Source organism: Syngnathus scovelli, chromosome 4 (assembly GCF_024217435.2).
Source record: "Syngnathus scovelli strain Florida chromosome 4, RoL_Ssco_1.2, whole genome shotgun sequence".
In the NCBI taxonomy this organism is placed as follows: Eukaryota; Metazoa; Chordata; class Actinopteri; order Syngnathiformes; family Syngnathidae; genus Syngnathus; species Syngnathus scovelli.
In genome coordinates, this window is record NC_090850.1 from 20,867,828 (window position 1) to 20,889,807 (window position 21,980).

A 21,980-nucleotide genomic window follows, 5' to 3' on the forward strand; every position below is an offset into this window, starting at 1 on the left:
AGCCCCGCCCCTAACTCTACCCACTGCAATAAAAGGACTATCAAAACATACTAGCTTTGTGAAATGCAAATATGTAAAGAGCATGACGTTGTGACGTTACTATTATAGGCGCGGTCGCCACAAGTTTGACAAGTTTGTGTTGTTGTGTTTTTGTTTGTGCAATTAAATCACACACGCGGCAACACGAATTTCAGACAAGTGTTAAAAGTAAATATAATCTTCTGAAATTTTGTGCACAGTCTAAAATGGGCAAGAACAAAACAGAAGACACAATTTTGCCACAGAAATAAGTTTATCTGAACAAGTTGTGTACATTGTGAACCCAGAGAAAACGTGACCAGCTTTTAAAGTCACACATCCAACTGTACATCATGATTGGACGGCTGCAGATGACAAAATGCAATTTTTTTTATACTAAAAATTGCAAGCAGACACTGAAGAGAACAAGCTGGATGGAAAAAAAATCCTAACCCCAAGTTGACAATACCTCAGAGAGGCGGCCATTAATTCCTCGGAAGATTATGAGATGACTGTTTGGTTACCCATGTTGAATACGACAGTATTTATTCATTATTTGCTTTTTCTATTGGAAGAAAAATGTGTTTCCCCCGCATGATTCAGTTTAAATGTTTTTTCTTACCCTCTCATCTAATAATAACAATTTTTCCTTTCATTAAAAAAACTCAAATGATGCAAGTGCCATTGAAAACCAACCCATAGGAGTTACAATACAAAAAAGGATTAAATGAAAGGAAGGGAATAAAAAGCCCTTTACTGCTACCATAATGGCATCCTCAATAGCTACGTCCAAACATTGTGTAGTACTGAGCTGGCGCCTTGCCGCAGACGCACAGCTGACCGGGCTGCAGCGTCTTGAGCGGCGAGAAGGGGATGCACAGACTCTTGGCACCCATAGATGGCGCTCCTGGTTCCAGGTCCTGATCCCTGAGACGCAAAACAAAACAATTGGCACTCCAAAAAAAGCAAAAGTAGGAGAAAGAGGAAGCGTGTCCATACTTGGCAGTGGTTTTCTTGATCCAGTCCTCGCAGTCCATGCCACCACAGAACGGAATCTGGACAATCTGTCAAATGGAAGAAAAAAAGTGTTAAGGAGGTTCCATACAATAAGACAATTTAATTTTGGCTGTCTGTAATTGATTTGTTGAGGTGTCTTAATAGCGTACGCAAGTAAAAAATATATTTTAGTTAACATAGTGTGACAGGAGTGAACGTCATCTGGGTCGGGTGCGACTTGCTCCTCACCTTGCCAGAGTCCAGCTCCTTCTGGAATTGTTCCATCGTGTCTGCAGCCACCAGGTGAGTCTTCAGGTCATTTGATGCTCTGTTTTATGAAAAAAAAAAAAATGATATTTGAGGCTTTATATTTATTTGTGACTGAACAAGGAATTAGTTTCTTCCTTTATGCATTTATGAGCAGTAGGTGTTTTTTGTACATTCTAGTACGTCTTACTTTTTGAACAGGCAGCTCTGAATGTCCTCCAACATGGCGGCCAGTCTCTTCTCCACCTCAGCCTCGGGGATGGTCACCTTCTCGCCGGTGTCTCTTCTCACGGCGACACACTGGCGCTGCTGCATGTCCTTCGGGCCCACCTCCAGACGGATGGGGACCCCCTAGGAAAAAAAAACACATTAATTTTTGCAAATTTGTAATGAATACTTTCTGTTCAAATTGTGACTTTTTACCTTGAGCTCCCAGTGGTTGAACTTCCATCCTGGTGAGTAGTTGTCACGAATGTCAGATTTCACTCTGATGTTAGCGGCGAGCAGCCTGTTGACGTAAACGTCGCACTGGTTTATCAGCGCGTCTTTATCTTGTTCCGCCAGCGAGGCGGTGATCCCGCATGGAATGATGACAACCTGAGCGACGAGAGAGAACCAACATCCACGTAAGCTTGACTCGAGTTGAAGATGAAGTTCAGTGTGGAGTGTCTACCTGAAGGCAGGCAACTCTGGGTGGCAGCACCAGCCCCCTGTTATCTCCGTGCACCATGGTGAGGACACCGATGGTCCTGGTGGTAAGACCCCAGGAGTTCTGGAAGGCATATTGCTTCTCGCCGGGCTTCTTCGGGTCTTCGAACACAATCTCGAACATCTTGGAGAAGTTCTGACCGAGATGGTGGGATGTGGCGCCCTGGATGGCGCGCCCACTGGCGGAGATGAAGGCCTCCACGGTGGTGGTGTAATCGCCTCCTGCAAACTTCTCCTTCTCAGTCTTCCTGCCTTTTACCACTGGGATGGCCATCAGCTCCTCGTACACTCTGGCGTACAGGTCCAGGATCTGAAGCACCTACAAACAGAATGGAAATCGTATTGAACTATGAAGTAAACAGAGCAGTGTGATCAATTCTCATTAATCAATTAAATTAATTAATGGCGGGATCAATTTCTGAAGAGCCTAGTGTACCTCCTTAGCAGCCTCCTCTTTGGTAGCAAAGGCCGTGTGTCCCTCCTGCCACAAGAACTCACGAGTCCTCAGGAAGGGCTGGGGGTGTTTGAACTCCCATCTCTACAAATGAGAAGATGCGAGATTTCACAGTGCCTAACTTCAATGGACCCAAAGTAGAACATTGGAACATTTTGTAGACTGACCACGACGTTGCACCACTGGTTGAGCTTGATTGGAAGATCTCTGTGGGACTGGACCCATTTGGCGTAGGCTGGGTACATCACTGAAAGACAAAGACAGTTTTTATTTCTGAGGTATTATTTCAAAAATGATCTGCTCCTTTTTAAATTCCTCCTGCTTTTCATAAACACAGAAAATTTTGCATTATAGAAAAGTGTCTGACCTGTCTCGCTGGTGGGTCTGACAGCAATGGGCTCTGCCAGCTCTGTCTTCCCTGAGCGCGTTACCCAGGCAACCTGCAAAACAAGGAAATTATTTCAGTATTGGCATTTTTTTAAATGGATGTATGAGCAGATGATTCTATAGTTGACCTCTGGAGCAAAGTCAGCAATGTGCGACTTCTCCTTCTCCAGGGCGGCCTGCGAGACGAACATGGGGAAGTAGCAGTTCTCCACGCCGAGCTTCTTGATCTCGCGATCGAAGAACTCCTTAATGGCTTCCCAGATGGCGAAGGACCACGGGCGCAGCACGTAGCAGCCGCTCACGTCGTAGTATTCGATCATCTCCGCCTTGGTGATCACCTGCTCGGCAAATACTTGCATTAAGAAATATGCGGCTAAATGTCTCCCTAATGTTGAGCATATATTTGAATGTACCTGAGAGTACCAGTCTGCCAAGTTCTCCTCTTTCTTAGCTTCTAGACCCAAGCTGAAAAGGATGAGGGCGGGTTTAAATCAGAAGGGGCAAAAAAATACGACAGCAATGTTGGTAAAAGTTTGGTGAGTCGGGCAATATTTTGGCCACATCTCATCTACAAGCTCGAATCTCTCACCGCGTTTGCTTTTTGGGTCCTTGCCCGTCTCCGGCTCCTCCAGCTCCACTTGCGGTATCCTTCCCCTGACTTGCTTTGTCTCCTCTCCCCTTCTTGGCTCCTCCGCCAGCTCCTCCTGCTGTGCCAGCTCCTCCCTGTTTCTCAGACTTGTTGTCCCTCTCCTTGCGGTTCTTGTCCTCACCACCGGCTGCCGCTACCGGTTTGTACTCCTGCCCGGTCAGCGTCTTATATTTGCTCTTCAGGTCCAGCAAGCTCTTCACGGCTTCGTCCACTCGATCCTGAAACAGACCACGTCTATGATCAGTGTGGCCGGAATGTTTCTGTTTTAAGATCAAGCCCTGCTGCGTATGGTCATCTCAAAAACATCCATTTATCTTTAGCACCATTTTATCACCTTGGGGGCCTTTTCGGCCTTTAGCGTCCGGACCAACTCTCCCTGCTGAGCCACCTTGTCAAAGAGGTCAGCGGCCGACGCGGAGTCGTTCTGAACGGGAGCTGGGGCTTTCCCAGGTTTGTATTCCTCGCCCGTGACCTGCTTGTACTCGGCCTTCAGGGCAAGCAGCTGCTTGACTGCATTGTCCACTTGGTCCTAATGAAGGAAAGAAAAAAAAAAACTTAATCAAGTGACCACATTTGACTTAGTTTGAAAACTTAATATAAAATAATAAACTGGGTCTAAAAGTATAATTTATGTTTGAAACTCATCTGTTGAAGGTGAAATATTTGCATTTAAACTCTCATTTTAACAATTGTGTATACCTTGGGTGCTTTTTGTGACTTGAGTTTGCGCACAAGCTCTCCCTGCTGCGCGACACGCTCATACAAGCCGGATGAAGTAGAAGAAGAAGAGGAGGAGGAAGAGCGGGAGGAGGAGGAGGAGGAGGAAGAAGAAGAGGTCACGGCAGACGACGTGGCAGTGGAGGCAGTCGCCGGGGCCATCCCGGGTTTGTAATCCTGACCCGTCAACTTTTTAAACTCGGCCTTGAGCGCCAGGAGCTGCTTGACCGCCGCGGCGATCTGGTCCTGGTACCATCAACACATTAGCTTGTAGCGACGGGACAACGGAATGCGAAAGATGAACGAGCGGTCGAGGTTAGCCGGCAGAAATGAGACAGTGACGGACGGGAGGATGAACTTGACGGGACAGATGAGGGACAAGATGAAGATGTAACAGAACAGGTTTTGTTAGTGGTTCCACAGTAAAGGCATAATGACCTGTTACCTTTGGCGCCTGCTCTGCTTTGAGCTTCCTGACAAGCTCACCCTGCTGAGAGACGCGTGTATATGGACAGGAAGCGGAGTCTCCTGATGAGGTAACTGGAGCCGGGGCGGAAGCAGGGGGGGACATACCCGGCTTGTAGTCCAATCCAGTCTGTTCCTTAAACTGAGCCTGGGGGACAAAAAAAAATATTGAATCGTCATGGATACTATTTTAAGACTTATACATTCTTTGCATCTTCTCATCAGGTCCATAAAAGCTTTACCTTCAAAGTGAGAAGCTGCTTCACAGCCTTGTCCACTTCCTCTTTGGGTGCTTTAGCTGTCTTCAGTTGGCGGACAGTATCTCCCTGAGCGACGATGCTTGAGAAGATCTCAGAAGCTGAGGAGGTAGCGACCGAAGATGTAGCTGGGGAAGCTTTGGCGGCAGCGGGGCCCTGCTAAGAAACCAGGTCAGGAGGTAAACCCGCACAGAGTTGCTACAAATGAAACAAAATGGACACTCACTGCGTTGCCTGCTGCTTGGCTCTTGCCCTTGTCTTTGTCTTTGGACCCGGCAGTGGGCATCTCCTTGACATGGCCATCAGGAATGTAGATGAGGATACATGGACTCTCCTTACAGCTGTTAGGACTACAAAACAAAAAGTCATTATCTTCATCAAATTGGGATATTGTAAAAAAAAAAAAAAATTACCTGATGGATTCGTAGGGCTGGTCACAGATATAAAATCCCCGCCTCTGGAGCTGAATGATGTCACCTTTCTTCAGAGACTTCAGACAGGGGTCACCCAGCATCTTCTCCTCCATCTGAAATGTCAGCACAGCCATGTCAAAATGTCCACGTGCAACCAAGGACATCTAACCCATGCACACCTTGCTGTCTTTGTTGATGTAGTCCTTGAAGTCGTCGTCCTTGGTGATGACCGCTTTGGTGATGAGGGGCTGGTAGTTGACGCAGATGGTGGGCAGGAGGGGGGCATTGGCGCTCTCCGTTAGCCAGGTGATCTTGGTCGTCTTCTTGAAGTCCTTGTTGTCCAGATCCAGGCGCGCCTCCATGGACACGATCTTACCGTCGGCCCCTCTGCGCAAAGAGGGAAAGAAAATCACCAGATGTACAAATAGATGATTCATTAACATACGTACTTGTTGATCTTGGTGATGATGAGGTTGCCCCAGTTAATGAAGGTGACCACCTCGCCTTCCGTGAACGTCTCGGCATCTGCTCCTTCCACCAACACTCGGGGTCCGTACCACACCTGTTTCATGCCCACCTCGGCGTTCTACGTGGAAGAGAGAAACTCAGCCACTGCGTGTGCGTTTGTGTGTGGAACAACTGCACACCTTTGGATGTCTGGCCACTTCTTTCATCTCCTCCCTAGCCTCCGGAACAGAAACTGGAACCACGTACGAGCTGGAGAGAGCCGTGTATCTGGGCGCGACTGGGTCTATCACCTAAAACATGCACACGATGATTGCAGAAGATTTAAAGACACACAGAAAAAAAACTTACTCCGTAAGCAGAGACATGATAGGGGGGGAACAGACTAAATGAGTGAATCACTGCTCCATGCAGGTCAAAAAAAAAAAAAAAAAAAAAGCAGCTGCTTGCTTAGTTCACAAACCACGTTCGCAACTTAATTCTTTCCAAGCTCTTCAAACAGCATCAAGTCTCCATCTTTGCATCTCACCCACGGTAAATAAACAGCAGCTAAGCCTAAAAGCAAAACGACGGAAGGAAGGCGTTGAAGAGGATGGAGAGGGTGTGGCAGAGAGGAATACCTTCACGCAGCTAACGGGCAGCTTGGAAACACACAAGAGTGAGGAGATGCCGTCACGTATGCACATAGAGTACAGTGGCGCCAACTCCAAAGGTGAACCCCCTCCCCAAAAGTAGCACAATCTCAAATTCCAACCGTCGTCATCCGAAACAACTTTAGCGCCCAATGGCTTATTTTTAAAACAGACACACATGCGTAGATGAAGTTAGTTTTAACATGACACCAGCTGAAAAACAAAGAACACATACATGATACTGTACCTGCAGATTAAACTATTCTGGATTTACGTGTGAAGCAGCCAACCAAGAAAAAAACATGTGGCACACAAATGAGGAGGGGGGGAAAAAAAAAGTGGGACACAAGAGGGGTAGTACGTGTTGGATGGTGGAGGGTGGGCGTAAAAAGGAAATGAAGGGATGAAGCCATACTCGCTGACAGACTAAACTTGCTTGAGCGTCATTTACTCTAGTTTGGCAACCTGATGTGCCATTTCTCATTTTTTGATAAAAAAAGGGAAGCTGTACCTTTTTATTAAAGGCCCAGATCTTGTCCCACTCCATGTTCACCACGGTCCTCGATCCACCCTGAAAGCAAAGACGTACTTTAGCAAACACGACATTTAAATTGCATTTTTCCACCCTGTTGGATCAACGTACCTGTGCTGCTATGAATTGTTTGAGGCCCTCCACGGTCATGCCTCTCCTCAGGACCCCCCTGACAGTGGGGAAGCGAGGGTCGTCCCTGTGAAAGCGTCACCGCGACATCAACCTGTGCGCCGTACGAGGCGGAGGGAGTAAACGAGCCCGAGCTCACCATCCGTCGACGTATCCCTCGTCCACGAACCACGTGAGCTTGCGCTTGGACAGCACGGTGTTGTTAAGGTTGAGGCGGGAATACTCCCAGATGTACGGCTTCCTGAGGCGCAGCGCGTCGATGAACCAATAGTATTGCTCGTCACGGTCGTGGTATTCGGTGGTCCTCAGGGCGTGCGTCACGTTCTCTCTGCTGTCCACGATGGGGCAGGCAAAGTCGTACGTTGGGTAGACCCTGGAGGAGAAAGATGGCGGTTGGAAAATTTGGCCCCTTGTGTAAAACTGTTTTAGTTCATTGGAGTACTTGTAGGTGGTTCCCGTGCGAGGGTGGGGGGTGTTCTTGCAGCGGTACACGGCGGGGTCCCGCAAGCAGCCGTTGTTGGAGCTCATGTCCATTTTGGCCCTCATGCAGCACATCTGACCACGCTCGGTGCCGGCTTTCATCTCAGCCCACAGCTTCATGTTCTGCTCCAAAGCTGGAATTTTTTTTTGTCATTTTAGACATGACTGTTTTATTTCTTCACAATTTTTTTCCCCCAATTAACAAACTGTATGTTTTAATTTTTTTAAATTAAGATTAAAAGGGTTTTAAATACATTTGTGCAATCATATAATTTAAATGAATTTCAAATGTATTTCTTTAAAATCAGTATAAATTTAATTAATCAATTGAATTGTGTCTTTTTTAAACAAAGTTAGGTAGAAAAGTTAGGTAGAAAAGAGTATTAGAGATTATTCTTATCATCACCGGTAATAAATGAACATATAAGCCTGGAAGCTTGACTTGAGCGAATGGAAATATTCACAAGTACTAAACTCATTGTTGGTTAATAAAAAATAAAAAAAAGAAGAAAAAAATAAATAAAACATGACTGTGACGTCAGTGACAAGAATGAGTGCTGTGTCGCACACGTACTGTTATTCCTGCACTTGGACTCGATACGCTGCTCCCGCTCCTGCTTCATTACTTCAGGCGGGGTATCGTCGATGTAGGCCTTGCCCTCGGCCATCAGCTGCTCAGCCAGCTGCATGATGACGTTGAAGTGGTCGCTGGTGTAGGTGAACTGGTCCGGTTGGATCTGCAGCATGGCCACGTCCTCCAAGATCACCTGAGGGGATGCACCGTTGTGTAATGAAACACTCAAAATACGATTCTTTAGGTTTCTCACCTTCTCAAAGTCCTCCTTTTCCTTCTCTGGGTTGGTGTCGTCAAAGCGCATGATGAGTTGGCCCTTAAAGGTGACCTGGTAATGCTGGTTGAGCAAAGCGGCCTTGGCATGGCCGATGTGCAGATACCTGGCGGAAAAGGCAAAAAGATGACAATCGTCCGACAAAATGGAGTACCACTTTTCCCGGGCGAGTCTCACCCGCTGGCTTCGGGTGGGAATCGAACAACCACCTTGCCCATCTCGGCTCCGGGCAAGTCCACAAACTTTCCGAGGTCGGCCTTCTTCTCCTTCGCCTCCGGCTGACAAGCATAAGAGAAAAATATCACAAAAATAATTCATGATGACGGGAAAAACATTAATTCCTGAATAACATGAAAAAAAATGCCATCATCAATGTGGCTTACATTGGACTTGGCAGGTGGAGCTTTCTTGCTGGTGTATTTGTTGTCCAAGGCAGTGAAAGGAACCTGAGAACTCAAGAAGGAGAACCAACGACTGACATGGCCGAAGGCTTTGTCCTTGTTGGGCCAGTCGCTGTGACCTTGAGAAGACAAACCACCACAATGAACAATACGTTTCAAACTGGACAAGTTTTTAAAGGCGTTCACCTTTGAGGGCAGCCCACACAAACAGGTCAGCCAGCGTGAGGGCGTGGCCCACAAGGAAGGTTCTCAGCGCCAGCGCCTTGTTCAGCTCGGCCAGAGGGGCGCTCAAATCGGGCTGGCCGCACAGACGACGGGTGCTGAATTCCAGCCAGTGATCCACCTGCAGATCCCACAAACGCTCAAGAAGCTGAAGGAAATCCCCACGGATAGATTTCAACAAATTTTCCAAGCATGCACACACACCTCAGTCTGTTCCATCAAGTTGGCACCATAAAGGCCGAGAGCCGGCGCCACCCGCGCTAAATATCGGCTGATGGAGTTTGCGTCATTGAACTGGACGGCACTGTGGGGGACGACAACAAAACGCTTTTAACACCTCTTACACGGGGACGGCTGGTTGAAAGGATTGTCTTGCTTACTCTGAGACGTGGAGGCGGGTATCCTTGCCATCCTCCACCGAGAGCTGCACGCTTCCTTTCACGTGCTCGGCGGTCAGGAGGGCTCCTGAAGAGACAGCATGAACTCAATGTGATGATTCTCTTCAGCCATTCTCCACATTGGAATGTGAGAACTGGGGCACAACTTATTGACCCTCCATAATTCTGACGTCACGGCTGCATTATCTAAGTATAGTGGACCGAATTTTAGAGTCTTGCATCAGCATGCAGTACCTGTTAAGATCGGTGTCGCTGTTACGACGATGTCAAACGTGATGACACGATTAAACTCATGATTTAACACACTTCTTCTCTGACCCAAAGTCCAATTATGAATGCAATTGAACAACATGGACGCGGGACTTTCGTTGCAGCATAAATTCAAACGCTTGGGCTGCTTTGGGTTCATTTGTAAGCTGATGCAACACACGTCAAACAACCGCGCTACTTTCGAGTTCATTAAAGGTTAAATCGGTTATTTGGACGGGAGAAACAACACGCGTGGATTTAACAGCAATAAGAGTAGAATATTTAAGCTTTGGTGTATGAAGGAGCTGCAATTATTTAGGGGTTTTGTCGCTTGTTTTGAGTGCCACGACGACAGGATCGGGTTGACGTACACGCCCCATTCAAGCTTGCTAAACCACACTAGTGACAGAAAATTACACAAAGAAAAGTGTAGGGAATTTTTGATCATCCATTTTGCTGACGTTAGTGTTTGCAGCGGCCGTGTGCGCATTTATGCATTAAAAATGTGTGATTTTATCATTGTTTTTATTTACTTTGGTGGTACAATAGCTATTCAAATGGCAGATTTACACCCCCTACTAAAAACTAAACAACATAAATGGATATAGAAGACTACAAATGAGGCTAAATTGTCACTGATGTGATTGTGTTTTTATACCACTGGTGGACACGTAGCCGTGCTAATAAGTTAGCAGCCTGGCCAGCAATTATCGTGGTTATTCTTCTTCTTCACAAAACTCATTCAGACGTTGCCACTCACCTAAAGGCGGGTTGCTTGTGTTGATGATCAGGTTTAACGCCATGGTGTGTGAAGCCGTGTACGAAAAGACCCTTCAACTACAAAACGTGACAGCAGTCAATGTAATCCCGACTAGCTCGCCACACTCAACCGCAAGAAGAGCGTGGAGACAGCAAGCGAGCTTCTTTGTGGTTTAGTTTGGCGACGGGTTTGAACGCACATAGCTCGTTACTGCCACTTAGCGGTGCGGTGTAGGTGGTACTGCAGTGGTGGGCAAAATCCTTTGGAAAATGTTGGCAACGTTGAGCACAGACATTTTTAACAGATTGATTTGTCCATATGAGAAAGCATTTAAATGTGAGTAGTTTTCTTAGCCCTACGACGTGGTATTTATGCCAAAAGACAAGACGAAATTTGAAGTCGGCATAACGGCATTTTAAGACGAAATATTTGTGACAAGTTTCTACCCGGACTTATTTTTCTGATGCAAGTGCGCTCTTTTTGTATTTCTGCGTTTCTACCCGGATACATATCTCAGTTGAACATTATTTTGCCTTCTGCTCTTCCCTCATGGAATATTGTTTACTCCATTAAAATCCTTACTTCCGCTACATTATTAACCCCAAACCAATATCGTGGCTTTGAGGTAAAATACATGCGTATACTTTGTCATTTTATTGATAATACAACACCCGCTCCTGCCTTTCTATACTATTCACATGATAGTCATTTTATTGATAATACAACACCCGCTCCTGCCTTTCTATACTCTTCACATGATAGTTAAATATCAACAATATTATTGCATTTCATATAATAGAGGAATTAACCAACAATATATTTGTGGTTGTAGTTAAGTGCGCACAGATATGTCCCAGGACAGTCAACACGGCAAGTGGACCGTCTCCAGCAGCGAGGACGAGGACGATCAGCTTCCTCCATCGTCGTCCAACCCCCCTCAAGTATCCAACCTCGGCTCACTTTCCTCCCCCGTAGAAACCAAAGTAGACACCACCTATGTAGAGGTGAAACCGGAACCTTCTCCTATCCCTGCGCTCGTGGTCGGTTCTGAGGCCAGACAGCAGGCTACAAAGAACCAGGCATACCCTATCAAGTATGAGTCATCTCCATCTTTAGCCGGGAAAAGGAAGCTGGAGGCGGCAGACGGCTCTGGTTGGGCGCTCTCCGACAGTGATGATGATGAAGATGCAAAGAAGAACAACCCACCACCAGCTATGACCGTTCCGAGTTCCAAACGCAAGAAGGTAGTGAATGAACGCCCTCCCAGCCCCCACGGACGCGTCTACTACATCGACGAGCCCGACGACTTCTTTGAATCCAGCGTTCCCTGCCAGGACGACATGTTTCGGTTCTACCTCAACAAGGTGACAGGCCTGGACAAAAAGTACAACAGCGGCGCGCTGCACATCAGAGGTGAGTGGAATTTTACGCCATTTTTGGCTGAAATTTATAATCCCACTTCACAATACGTTTCCTTAATGTACTTTTTCCTGCAGACATTCTTTCGCCATTATTCGGCACCCTAAAAGAGTCCGTTCAGGTGAGCTTTCTTATTACCAATAAATGCATTTGTAACATTACGCTAACTATTCACCTCGTGTTTGTCACAGTTGAACTACTGTTTTGATCTCGCCTGGATGGTTCAGCAGTATCCTCCAGAGTTCAGGTGAGTTTCCATCACAAAATGGCGTCAATAAATGGTGACGCTTAGGTAAAACTTTCTACCGTTTCAGGGATCGCCCCGTCCTGATAGTCCACGGGGACAAGCGGGAGGCCAAGGCTCGGCTGGTGCAGCAGGCTCAACCCTTCCCTCATATTCGCCTCTGCCAGGTTTGAAGAACTGTTTCATCACAATTTAAAACTTTGGGTTTATTTCTTTTTGACGATGATTCACTGAGGCACTGTGAATATTTTTGCCTGACAGGCCAAGCTGGACATCGCTTTTGGCACACACCACACGTAAGAATGAGTCACTATTTCGAGGATTCTTTCGGATGATGGTCGTCGATTCTAGCTCGTGGATTGATTCATTGCAGGAAGATGATGCTGCTGTGGTACGAAGAGGGCTTCCGAGTCGTCATCCTCACCTCCAACCTCATCCGAGCCGACTGGTACCAGAAGACGCAGGGGTGCGTTTGATTCTTTTAGAACTCAAACTCACTTCTGAGTGACTGATTTCGTAATCCTTCTTCTGCCAGAATGTGGATGAGTCCTCTGTTTCCACGGTTACCAAAAGACAGCAGCGACACTTGTGGCGAGTCGCCCACCTTTTTCAAGAGGGACCTTCTAGAATATTTGGCGTCCTATCGGGCGCCCGAGCTGGAAGAATGGATCCAGCGGATCAAAGAGCACGACCTCTCGGAGACCAGGCATGTCAAAAACTGGCCATAGTGTTTTCCTGAAACCCAAATCAAACCAGAGTTGACTTTTCCTATAAAAAACAGAGATGATGTCAATTAATTATGAATCAGTGCACCCTCAAACCCCTTCATAGAGTCTATGGTTTGTATGTTGTCAGGGTCTATCTGGTGGGCTCCACTCCTGGCAGGTACGTGGGGCCAGACATGGAGCGCTGGGGCCACCTGAGGCTCAGGAAGGTAACAAAACAAAACTAAACATAACTTCATTTTGATTATTGCCATCAACGTCTCTCCGGTTTGCAGTTGCTTTACGAGCACACCAAATGCATCCCTGATGAGGAAAGGTGGCCCGTGGTGGGCCAGTTCTCCAGCATCGGCTCTATGGGGGTGGACAAGACCAAGTGGCTGGCGGGGGAGTTCCAGCGCACCCTCACCACAGTGGGCAAATCGTCTCTACGGCCCAACCCGCCTGTTCACTTGGTACTTACCCAACATCCCAACTTTTGCTCTGAGTGTTTTTTTAAGTGCTCAAATAAAAGCCTGCCGTCTAATAATAGACCCTCACTTCTCTTTTCAGTTGTATCCATCAGTGGAAGACGTCAGGATGAGTTTAGAAGGTTATCCTGGTGAGAATTTTTTGAAGCATTTATTTAGAGATTATTTGAGATGTTCATTGAGTCTCGTCTTGTTCACCAGCCGGGGGCTCACTTCCCTACAGCATCCAAACGGCGCAGAAGCAACTCTGGCTACACTCCTACTTTCAGTATGTTCTCGAACATGAATTCATTGCACCGATGTAAATGATGGGGTAATAATTTTCTGTGTACATGTAGCCGATGGCAAGCGGATTCAACCGGCCGGACTCACGCCATGCCCCATATCAAAACGTACATGAGGGCGTCACCTGATTTCACTCAGCTCGCGTGGTTTCTTGTCACCAGGTTGGTTATCTTTGTTCACAAGGATGTGGTTCACATTTAATAAAATTATTATTATTATTACAGTGCCAACTTGTCCAAAGCGGCATGGGGGGCTCTGGAGAAGAACAACACACAGGTGATGGTTCGATCTTATGAGCTCGGGATCCTCTACGTGCCCTCAGCCTTTGTGAGATAACACACACTCATGCATGTACTATAATGCTAAAGTGCTTATTTTGAATAGAAGAGAGTGACCGTCGTCTTCTTGCAGAACATGAAAACATTCCCAGTTCGGAAAAACCCGTTTCCAGTCTCGTCGTCATCCTCCGGTTTCCCAGTGCCATTTGATCTACCCCCGATACGCTACACCTCCAAAGGTATACAACCAGCACAGATCCCACGCAAGCACAGGGACAACATTCAACCTCTATCCAGAAAGAAATGTCTTTAAATGAATTAATGTTCTTTTTTTTTTTCCTCCTTTATCCACAGATCAACCTTGGATCTGGAACATTCCATACAGCCAGGCTCCAGACACACACGGCAACGTTTGGGTTCCCTCCTAAAGAACTGCACAATTAAATTTTTCTTATCATTAGATTAGATCTTGACACTGTCACATTTCCGGTTATATGTAATTTTCTTGTTTTTGTATCGTGGACAATAAAATGTTAGTTCATCACATGACATCCGCCTTCCTTGCTTTGGTGCTTACATATATCTGAATTATATAAGTGATAAACGTTTATAAACACCAAATTCAAATTATTTGTGTTGAATGGTTGAAAAGGAAGTAATTTAGTGCAATTTTTAAGTTGTTTTGTCAAGAAGTTTACATCATTTACAGTATGTGTTTATGCAGACAAGGTGACTTTTTCAACTTAAGGAAAAGTGAGAAAGATAAGAAGGAGGATGTTAGAATCAAAGATAGATGAAATAAAATCACAAACCTTGTAACGCACCACTGCAAACTTGCGCCTCCTTGCGGTCGGCGGAGCTGCGTCCTCTTTCGTAGCACGTGACGTCAAAGAGACAAACACAGCCGGAGCCAGCCAGCCCAAGCAAAGCGCTCACGCACGCAAGCGACAAACAAACATGGAGCCCAACGCTACCATTCTGCGCGTCAAGAGAAAGCGGGGCACCGACCCCGCGGACGCCTTACTGCTCGCTTGCAAGCGCATCCGACCGGAGACGAACCAGACTCCGGGCGACACGGCACCGGAGCCCGGCGAGGCCGACGTGGAGAAGTCAGTGTTCAAACTCGTGGCCACGGTAGCGACACAGGTAAGATGGCCGCGGTGACGGCTAGCAAACTCGTACCCGGCTAGCGTCAACACGACGTCAAGAAAGATGTTAAAAGACCACATTCGGCTCCTCTAACGCGGCTTTTGTCCCCTTAACGTGTCGGTAAGCTAATTGGCGCACTAAATGTGCGGTAGCTCTCTAACCTGACGCGCCGCAAGGTTGAGCTAGCTTTGCTTGTAGCAGTTAGCCAGGAACTTTGACGTCATCTCAATGACGTCACTATACATAGACGTTATATGACTTATGACCTATCATGTATTGAGACAACCGAGTAAGTGAAACGATTTTCAATACGCAAATATACTTAAAATATCGTCACCATCATAAATTAAAGTGCCAGGTATTTTTTTTTCTCATTTTGTAAAACTCAAAAACAGAACCAAATACAGATTTTTATCATATTAATTCCATTTCAGGAGTATAATGATACTTTTAACTAAGGATGTAACTTATTTAAGGGTTAGATTTGGCCAGCATCTTTAGGATATATCTTTTCCCCAAAAGACTTTACAAATACTGAAAAAATGTAAGGAAATAAAAGTCTTTTACTTTTTTCAGGATGCCCCCGTGCAAACGGAGGTCCGTCAGGCCCTGACCCGACCCCGCGTGGCTCATGCCCTGCGGCCATCCGCTAACAGCTCACACCGCATCTTCGGCGACCTCCGCAGCGCTAAATTGGGCATCCGGCGCGAGGAGCGTTACCGGATCCTCTCCAGCCACCGCACTGCAGGCGGCCTTGCCCTGCCCGCGCAGAGACGCCAGGCAGGCGATGGCGCCGCCACGGCGGTGGAGGAGGAGGAGGAGCAAGAGGAGGGTGAAGCTGCCCGCAAACGGGATAAGTGTTTGGGTCTCGGGGAGGTCCAGGTGGTTGATCTCTTGCATGAAGATCTCCCGGAGCAGGACAAATCCCTCAGCAAGGTGAGAGGAAGACATTTTGGATGCACAACAAGCCAAGACTTTTTAAATTGTTCAACCTGCTTTTCCATGCAGCAGTCAGACCCTGACGTGATCTTGTGCAACAACACGAAGATGCTACGGCAGCGCCTCTGCATCCGCGACCAACAGCAGCAGCAACGTCGGCCACACGACGGCAGCGAGGGGGACGACGAAGCCGACTACGTCTACGACCTCTACTGCCAAGAAACGGTCACGCCGGGGTGGATCCTCGACATCCTGTCCGTCAGGGCCTACGCAGACGACGCTCAACTGGTATGCGTCCTGCGTATGTCAAAAGGGGGACATGTCCTAAAGTCCAGAGTAAGGAGTAAGCTGTCATCAGGTTCCCGAGGAGGAAGCTGGCGAGGCGGAGGAGTACGACGACGAGGATGATGAGAACGAGGAAGGCAACTGGAGGAACGACTACCCCGAAGATGAGAGCGACGATGACGACAGCGACAGAGAGGAACGCTACGGACGTACGTCTCTCCTTTGCTCCGATTTTTTTTAAAGTGTTGATCCCATGGCCGCTGACCATCCCGTTGTCATTTGCAGATCACTGGGATGAGGATGACGAGGAGGAAGGGGAGGTGTACCGCAGGAGCTGGCAACGCTATCAGAGAGATCTGCTGCAACAGCTCAGTCACCACCAAGACCACAACGACGACGACACAGACAAATACGATTCAGACTGAATCCGAATATGTCCTTTCTATTTTTTATTAAGTACACTTGTGCGTGCGTGTTTTCGGTATGCTTTGTGCTGTTAGCGTGTGGTGCGTTCAATTGCGTACGTGTCTAGAGTGTTTTGTATACTGTGAAAGCTTGCGTTTGGTTGTGTTGTGTTGCGAGACCGGTAATTTGGGGGCTCGTCAATTTTGGACCACGTTTTTGTTTGTTGAAGTTGAGCGTGTTACAACAGAAAGAATGCTTGTTGGATATCAATTTGTAAATATGTGTATAACAGATTTGAAATAAATGTTAAAAGCACTCCATGATGTTGCAGTTTCTGTGATTTACCATTAATTATTTAAAATACCTCTAATTATATATATTATACTAATTAATTATATTTTACAGATAGACTACATTTTTACATGTATTTTTACACAAATTACAAATACACAAAGTAATAGAATACACTGGGAACGTATACACTACATTATGTCAAGTGATTCTAAATTTAGATTTTCAGTCATAACAGCCCTTTTGTTGGAAACCGAAACTATGACGTGGCCCGCAATGAAAAACTAGTTTTGACAGACATTCTAATGTACAACTAGACAAGATCAAGTTCTCTTTAATAAGTGTAATAAATAAATAATGGCATGAATTTCTCTGAAATGATGAGTGGACCATATACTGTGAGGCCAGCAATGCAAATCATGCAAGAAATACATTTAGGTAATATGTTGTAGACTTTACAAGTAAAACATTTAATAAAAAAAAAACTCATACTGCATTTGTCACTGTCCAACAACAAAATTGATGATTTTATGTATTAGAAGAAATAAGATGCTGTTAATAGTTTTTTTTTCTGTTTTCATTCATAAAGCAAATGCACAAAAAATATGTAAAATCAAAATTTGATTTTTTTTTAAATTTGAAAGCCACTAGAAAAAAATCTGATAAAAAAAAAAAAAAGAGCATTACATGCTTTTAGTTGGACAGCAACAATCTTTATATATTATTATCAAACAATATAATACATTAGAGTTGTTTCTTTGCCCAGCAGCTCCTATTGTATTTTGACATATTGCATTACAGAAGGGGGTCACCAAGTCCGGTCCTCGAGTCTTGCACCCAAAACAAACTGAAGGACCGGAGTTGGTGACCCCTGCATGACAGGCACCTTTAGAATTGACCTGACTGAATCCTGAAACCAGTTACCTTGGGTGCCTTAGGCAGTCGTGACAAGAACGTTGACATAGGATCAGTAAACACAGAAGTGAACAGAAGCCACCAGGCAAGGCAAGTCGTTGGCATAAGAGGCAAATGATCAAGAAAAGTAAGTGCATTTTCCCGCTTGACTCCACAAAAGACACAATGTGTAAACCAAAAAAAAAAATCACCAAAAAATCAGACGGCTTGTTTACCATAATTTGGTGTGGTGGTTCTGGTGGATTTTCTACTCGCTCTTGTCCGACTCGGTGAGGACGCAGAAGCACGTGTACTGAGTGCAGTGAGTCAGAGAACCTGCACATACATGGGATGAAAATGAAGTCAAAATAATGAATTAAATATAGTAAATAATTTTAATAGTGTATAAAAAAAAAATCGAAATGACGACAAGGCGACTCACGTAGCAGCTTGGTAATAATGGGCGGGCGCTTGGACTCGGGCAGGTAGACGCCCAGGAAGTAGACGGGCACCCCCGACAAGGCGATGGCGATGCCGATGAGGGAATTAAGCGTGTCGCTGTAGAGCGGAACGGCTACCAGGAACACGGCGCACACGCAGAACACCAGCGGGTACAACAGGCTCAGCTGCACGAGACACAAATCGTGAACGCGGTCGTCTTGAACCTCGAGCCGGAACGTGACGGCGCTTTACTTTGAGCGGTCGGTGTCGTTGGGGTTCCTTCCACCTCAGGTAGATCTGTCCCGCGATGGACAAACCCATGAAGAACCAGTAGCTGAAGCTGTAGTAGTTGATAAGTTGGAAGACGTCCTCCACCGTCAAGTAGATCAGCGACATCACGCACTGGAAACACCAAAAAACTCGGCGCTTCATTTCATCGTGCGTTGGAAACGTTCTGAAATTTCTTCTCACGTTCATCTTTTGATCTGAAAGCCAAATCAATATAAGGAGTGGTGCTTACGTTGAAGATGAGAGCAGGGATGGGCGTGAATCTCTGCGTGTGGATCATGGACAGGGCGTCGGGAAGGTGACCTTCACGGGAACCCACAAAAAATAACCTGCACACACACACAAACGTAACCACCATGGCGAACACGACACCGAGACGGAAAACGGCGTCCAACGGCGCACCACCTGGATGCGGCGATGATGGAGGCGTTGAGGCCGCCGTAGCAGGACAGTGCCACGGCGATGGGGATGGTCCAGCTCATCACGCCTAACGTGTGATCTGCAAATGTCTCAACACGCAACACGCAACCTTCACGTTTGAATCGGGTCCGCGAGCGTGGCGAATGGCGCTCAATTTTGCCTTACCACAGCCACAGCGTCGCTTGCTAGTATAGCGCTCATATCCAGCACGGCGTAGTAGGCCACGTTGGTGAGGATGTAGATGGTGGTGACGATGGGCATGGAGATAGCGATGGCCAGGGGGAGGTTCCTGCAAAAAGAGCTGATGAGAGGCACGCCGCTGAGGAAAGAGGGAAGGCAGACAACCTTTCAGGGTTTTTGATCTCCTCGGTGACAAAGTTGAGCGTGTCCCAGCCTGAGTAGGAGAAGAGCGCCGAATAGAGCGCCAGGGCGATGTCGCCGGCGTCTGTGGAGGAACCTTGGAAGGACGAGTCGAAGTTGGCCGTGTAACCTGCCCGAGACAAATACGTATAAACACGACAACCTATTTAACATTTTTTTGTGCCTAATATTTTATTGTCTGACCTTGGCACAACTTAGCGATGCCTGTGATGATGATGACGATGAGGGCGGCCACCTTGGCGTAGGTGAACACGTCCTGCACACGGGTGCCCCACTTCACGTAAGCCGAGTTGATAAAGGTGAGGAGGCCTGTGGAGACAAACCACGCAAGCGTACGCAAAGTTGAATTGACGATGTCATCACTATTTTCAAGAAGTCTAGTCAAGGATTTTCTTTAAATAGTATGTTCTATGCTTCCCCCACTCGTCTAAATGCAATATTCTGATTAATATCTCCCTCGTGGGGTATGAATTTAGTCGGAAAATCCAACTGTTTTGATTCATCTCAGGGAGCGGCCATTTTTTCTTGTAACCAGAGCACTGTGATGTCATTTTCAGTGGACAGGAAGTGACAGTGCAAGGCAAAATGGCAACCATTTGAGATGGACAAAAATGTTTGTGCCTAATAGGAATTCCTTAGAACATATTATTGTAAAAAAAAAAATGTTTGACTCGACAGCACACGTACATATGCACGCTGCGGCGATGAGGCGCGAGGCGACGTAGGGCGGCTCGCACGTAGGGAAGAGCGGCTGCACCAGGTAGTTGGCGAAGGTGATGGCGATGACGGCTTGGCTGGTGGGCTCGATAATCAGCAGGCTGGTCCACAGCCGCACGAAGGCCAAGAAGCCTCCAAAGGACTCCAGGATGTACGCGTACGACGCCCCCGACTTGGAGATGGTGGTGCCCAACTCGGCGTAGCACAGGGCGCCCACCACAGAGAACAGGCCGCCCGCCGCCCAGATGACTAGCGACAGCCCGTAGGAGGCGCTGTAGAAGAGCACACCCTTGGGCGACACGAAGATGCCCGAGCCGATCATGTTGCCCACGATGAGGCTGACGCCGTTCAGGAGGGAGATCTCCTTCTTCAGCTGCATGCTTTCCTTGGGGGCGCCGTTGGAGGCTTCCTGGTCCTGCATCTCGGCACCGGCCGGGGTGAGCTGAGGTTCAGCACGAGAAACCTCTGCAGGGAGATTGGATGATAACAAGGAGATTACTAAGGATCAACACCATGCATCTTTTTACGTGATGTAATAGGTTTCAGTTGTAGTCTACATCGTCTATAAATAAGTTGTGCTCCCACCATGAGGTCATTGTGCCGTTAAAGGACTATGCCTCTGTTAAGTGGAACCTCATTAGTCACACGGGAGTGAGAAGAAGCAAGTGGAGGTCACACCAGTTGCGTAATGCTCGCAAAAAGGCGACACATTGAGTAATGAACTTGTGTTGGATCAAGACAAATACTGTGGCTCTTGATTATCCTGATGAAACACGGCACGCCTTTTTTTTTTTACATTTGTTCATAAAAGTAAAATTTGTTAGTATGGCTTCATTCAAAAAAATATTTAATTATAAACAGTAGATAATTTAAAAAAATATGCAATCATTTGAAACAATATGTCATTATGTCGAGAAGAAAATAAATCAAGGAAACTGATAGGTTGTACCTCAGATCAAAACAAAATATTTATTAAATCAGTTAATTTTATATGTTTGCAAAAAAAATCATAGATTACTTTTAAAGTTACACAACATTTAGGCCTATTAATGACAATTTTAAAGAATATGTATAATACTGGTGCCATGTAGGAGGAGCCACAGGCTCAGTAAACAGGAGCTGGGTCGCAAAATTAACTTTTTTCTGTCTTTGACAACGAAATGAAAGAAAAAGAAAAATATGTTTGATAACATTCCCAATTTGTTTCCCCATTATTAGGCAATAGGAAGAGCTTTTCTGATGATGCAGCCAGTTTTGACGTGAGTTTATTCTCAGTGACGATTCAAGACAGTTTATCAACAAGAATATTTTTTATTTCATAATCTATATAACATGTTTATATTTGTTCTTAAAAATAAACTCGACGAAAGAAAATCTTTACCAAAAGCCGGCGTCTATCTTTTTTAACATCAGGAAAAGCAAAGTTAGCGTTATTTACAGCTTCATTGCCTTTACTGACTTTCAAAATAAGGCCAAGAAGGACTAAACAGGTGGCGTGTATATTGATAAGACGGCTAAAGAAATGTTTTATTTTGTAATTAATGTTTTTCGAGCCAAATGGACGTCCGGAGTTACCGCGACAAAATTGACATAGCCAATGGAAAGCTGACTTCCCGCTTTTGTCCCCTCACTAAAAGCAGTCTATTGCTATCCACTTCAGAAAATTTACCCAAAACGAACCCTACGTGTGTATGTTTAAAAAAAATAAAACCCTCAAGTTTGTGTCCCAGTCGTACCTGAGTATCCGTCTCAAACTGAAGTCCGGGAGCCAGCGTCCGGGGAGAAGAGTGCATCACCACCGGCACCTGGAGACAACTGGGCTGCCGCGGCACGGTGACGTCATTATATCGTTGCGAAACCAAACGGCACTTTTAATTTTTTATTTCGACCCAAACCGATATAAAG

At 46.2% G+C, this 21,980-nt stretch overlaps 4 protein-coding genes across 7 annotated transcripts; 2 read left to right on the forward strand and 2 right to left on the reverse strand.

Annotated features, from left to right (window-relative positions):
- Positions 1-273: 273 nt before the first annotated feature.
- eprs1 (glutamyl-prolyl-tRNA synthetase 1) lies at positions 274-10,616 on the reverse strand. Of its 3 annotated transcripts, none has more exons than XM_049717042.1 (33): positions 10,448-10,616; positions 9,421-9,505; positions 9,245-9,344; positions 9,005-9,161; positions 8,801-8,937; positions 8,595-8,695; positions 8,397-8,523; positions 8,144-8,336; positions 7,532-7,703; positions 7,229-7,462; positions 7,072-7,156; positions 6,940-6,999; positions 5,979-6,089; positions 5,781-5,917; positions 5,511-5,718; positions 5,332-5,444; positions 5,145-5,268; positions 4,904-5,074; positions 4,642-4,809; positions 4,179-4,442; positions 3,814-4,008; positions 3,420-3,697; positions 3,244-3,295; positions 2,959-3,168; positions 2,811-2,883; positions 2,611-2,690; positions 2,426-2,527; positions 1,955-2,308; positions 1,705-1,878; positions 1,472-1,632; positions 1,264-1,342; positions 1,018-1,082; positions 274-945 (listed from the first exon to the last, which is right to left on the reverse strand). In XM_049717042.1, the coding sequence occupies exons 1-33, from the start codon at positions 10,488-10,490 to the stop codon at positions 795-797; spliced, it is 4,764 nt and encodes a 1,587-aa protein (XP_049572999.1). In that variant the 5' UTR covers positions 10,491-10,616; the 3' UTR covers positions 274-794. The 3 variants fall into 3 exon arrangements, with proteins under 3 accessions (XP_049572999.1, XP_049572998.1, XP_049573000.1); XM_049717041.1 differs by having other exon boundaries at positions 4,904-5,077; XM_049717043.1 differs by lacking the exon at positions 4,179-4,442 and having other exon boundaries at positions 4,904-5,077.
- A 323-nt stretch (positions 10,617-10,939) lies between these two features.
- Positions 10,940-14,414, forward strand: tdp1 (tyrosyl-DNA phosphodiesterase 1). The gene is made up of 16 exons (XM_049717106.1): positions 10,940-11,072; positions 11,280-11,860; positions 11,944-11,987; positions 12,058-12,113; positions 12,181-12,277; positions 12,372-12,406; positions 12,484-12,576; positions 12,646-12,816; positions 12,966-13,044; positions 13,111-13,287; positions 13,385-13,433; positions 13,504-13,570; positions 13,641-13,748; positions 13,812-13,914; positions 13,999-14,104; positions 14,220-14,414. The coding sequence occupies exons 2-16, from the start codon at positions 11,296-11,298 to the stop codon at positions 14,291-14,293; spliced, it is 1,824 nt and encodes a 607-aa protein (XP_049573063.1). The 5' UTR covers positions 10,940-11,072; positions 11,280-11,295; the 3' UTR covers positions 14,294-14,414.
- A 331-nt stretch (positions 14,415-14,745) lies between these two features.
- slc7a6os (solute carrier family 7 member 6 opposite strand) lies at positions 14,746-16,963 on the forward strand. Of its 2 annotated transcripts, none has more exons than XM_049717139.2 (5): positions 14,746-15,011; positions 15,591-15,950; positions 16,026-16,241; positions 16,312-16,447; positions 16,524-16,963. In XM_049717139.2, exons 1-5 carry the CDS (start codon positions 14,823-14,825, stop codon positions 16,661-16,663), a joined length of 1,041 nt encoding a protein of 346 aa, XP_049573096.1. In that variant the 5' UTR covers positions 14,746-14,822; the 3' UTR covers positions 16,664-16,963. The 2 variants fall into 2 exon arrangements, with proteins under 2 accessions (XP_049573096.1, XP_049573095.1); XM_049717138.2 differs by having other exon boundaries at positions 14,748-15,011; positions 16,023-16,241.
- Positions 16,964-17,252: 289 nt separating this feature from the next.
- slc7a6 (solute carrier family 7 member 6) lies at positions 17,253-21,975 on the reverse strand. Its single transcript, XM_049717114.1, has 10 exons — positions 21,812-21,975; positions 20,046-20,540; positions 19,542-19,667; positions 19,323-19,467; positions 19,143-19,266; positions 18,963-19,066; positions 18,790-18,886; positions 18,522-18,671; positions 18,271-18,454; positions 17,253-18,164 (listed from the first exon to the last, which is right to left on the reverse strand). The coding sequence occupies exons 2-10, from the start codon at positions 20,494-20,496 to the stop codon at positions 18,097-18,099; spliced, it is 1,449 nt and encodes a 482-aa protein (XP_049573071.1). The 5' UTR covers positions 20,497-20,540; positions 21,812-21,975; the 3' UTR covers positions 17,253-18,096.
- Positions 21,976-21,980: the final 5 nt, after the last annotated feature.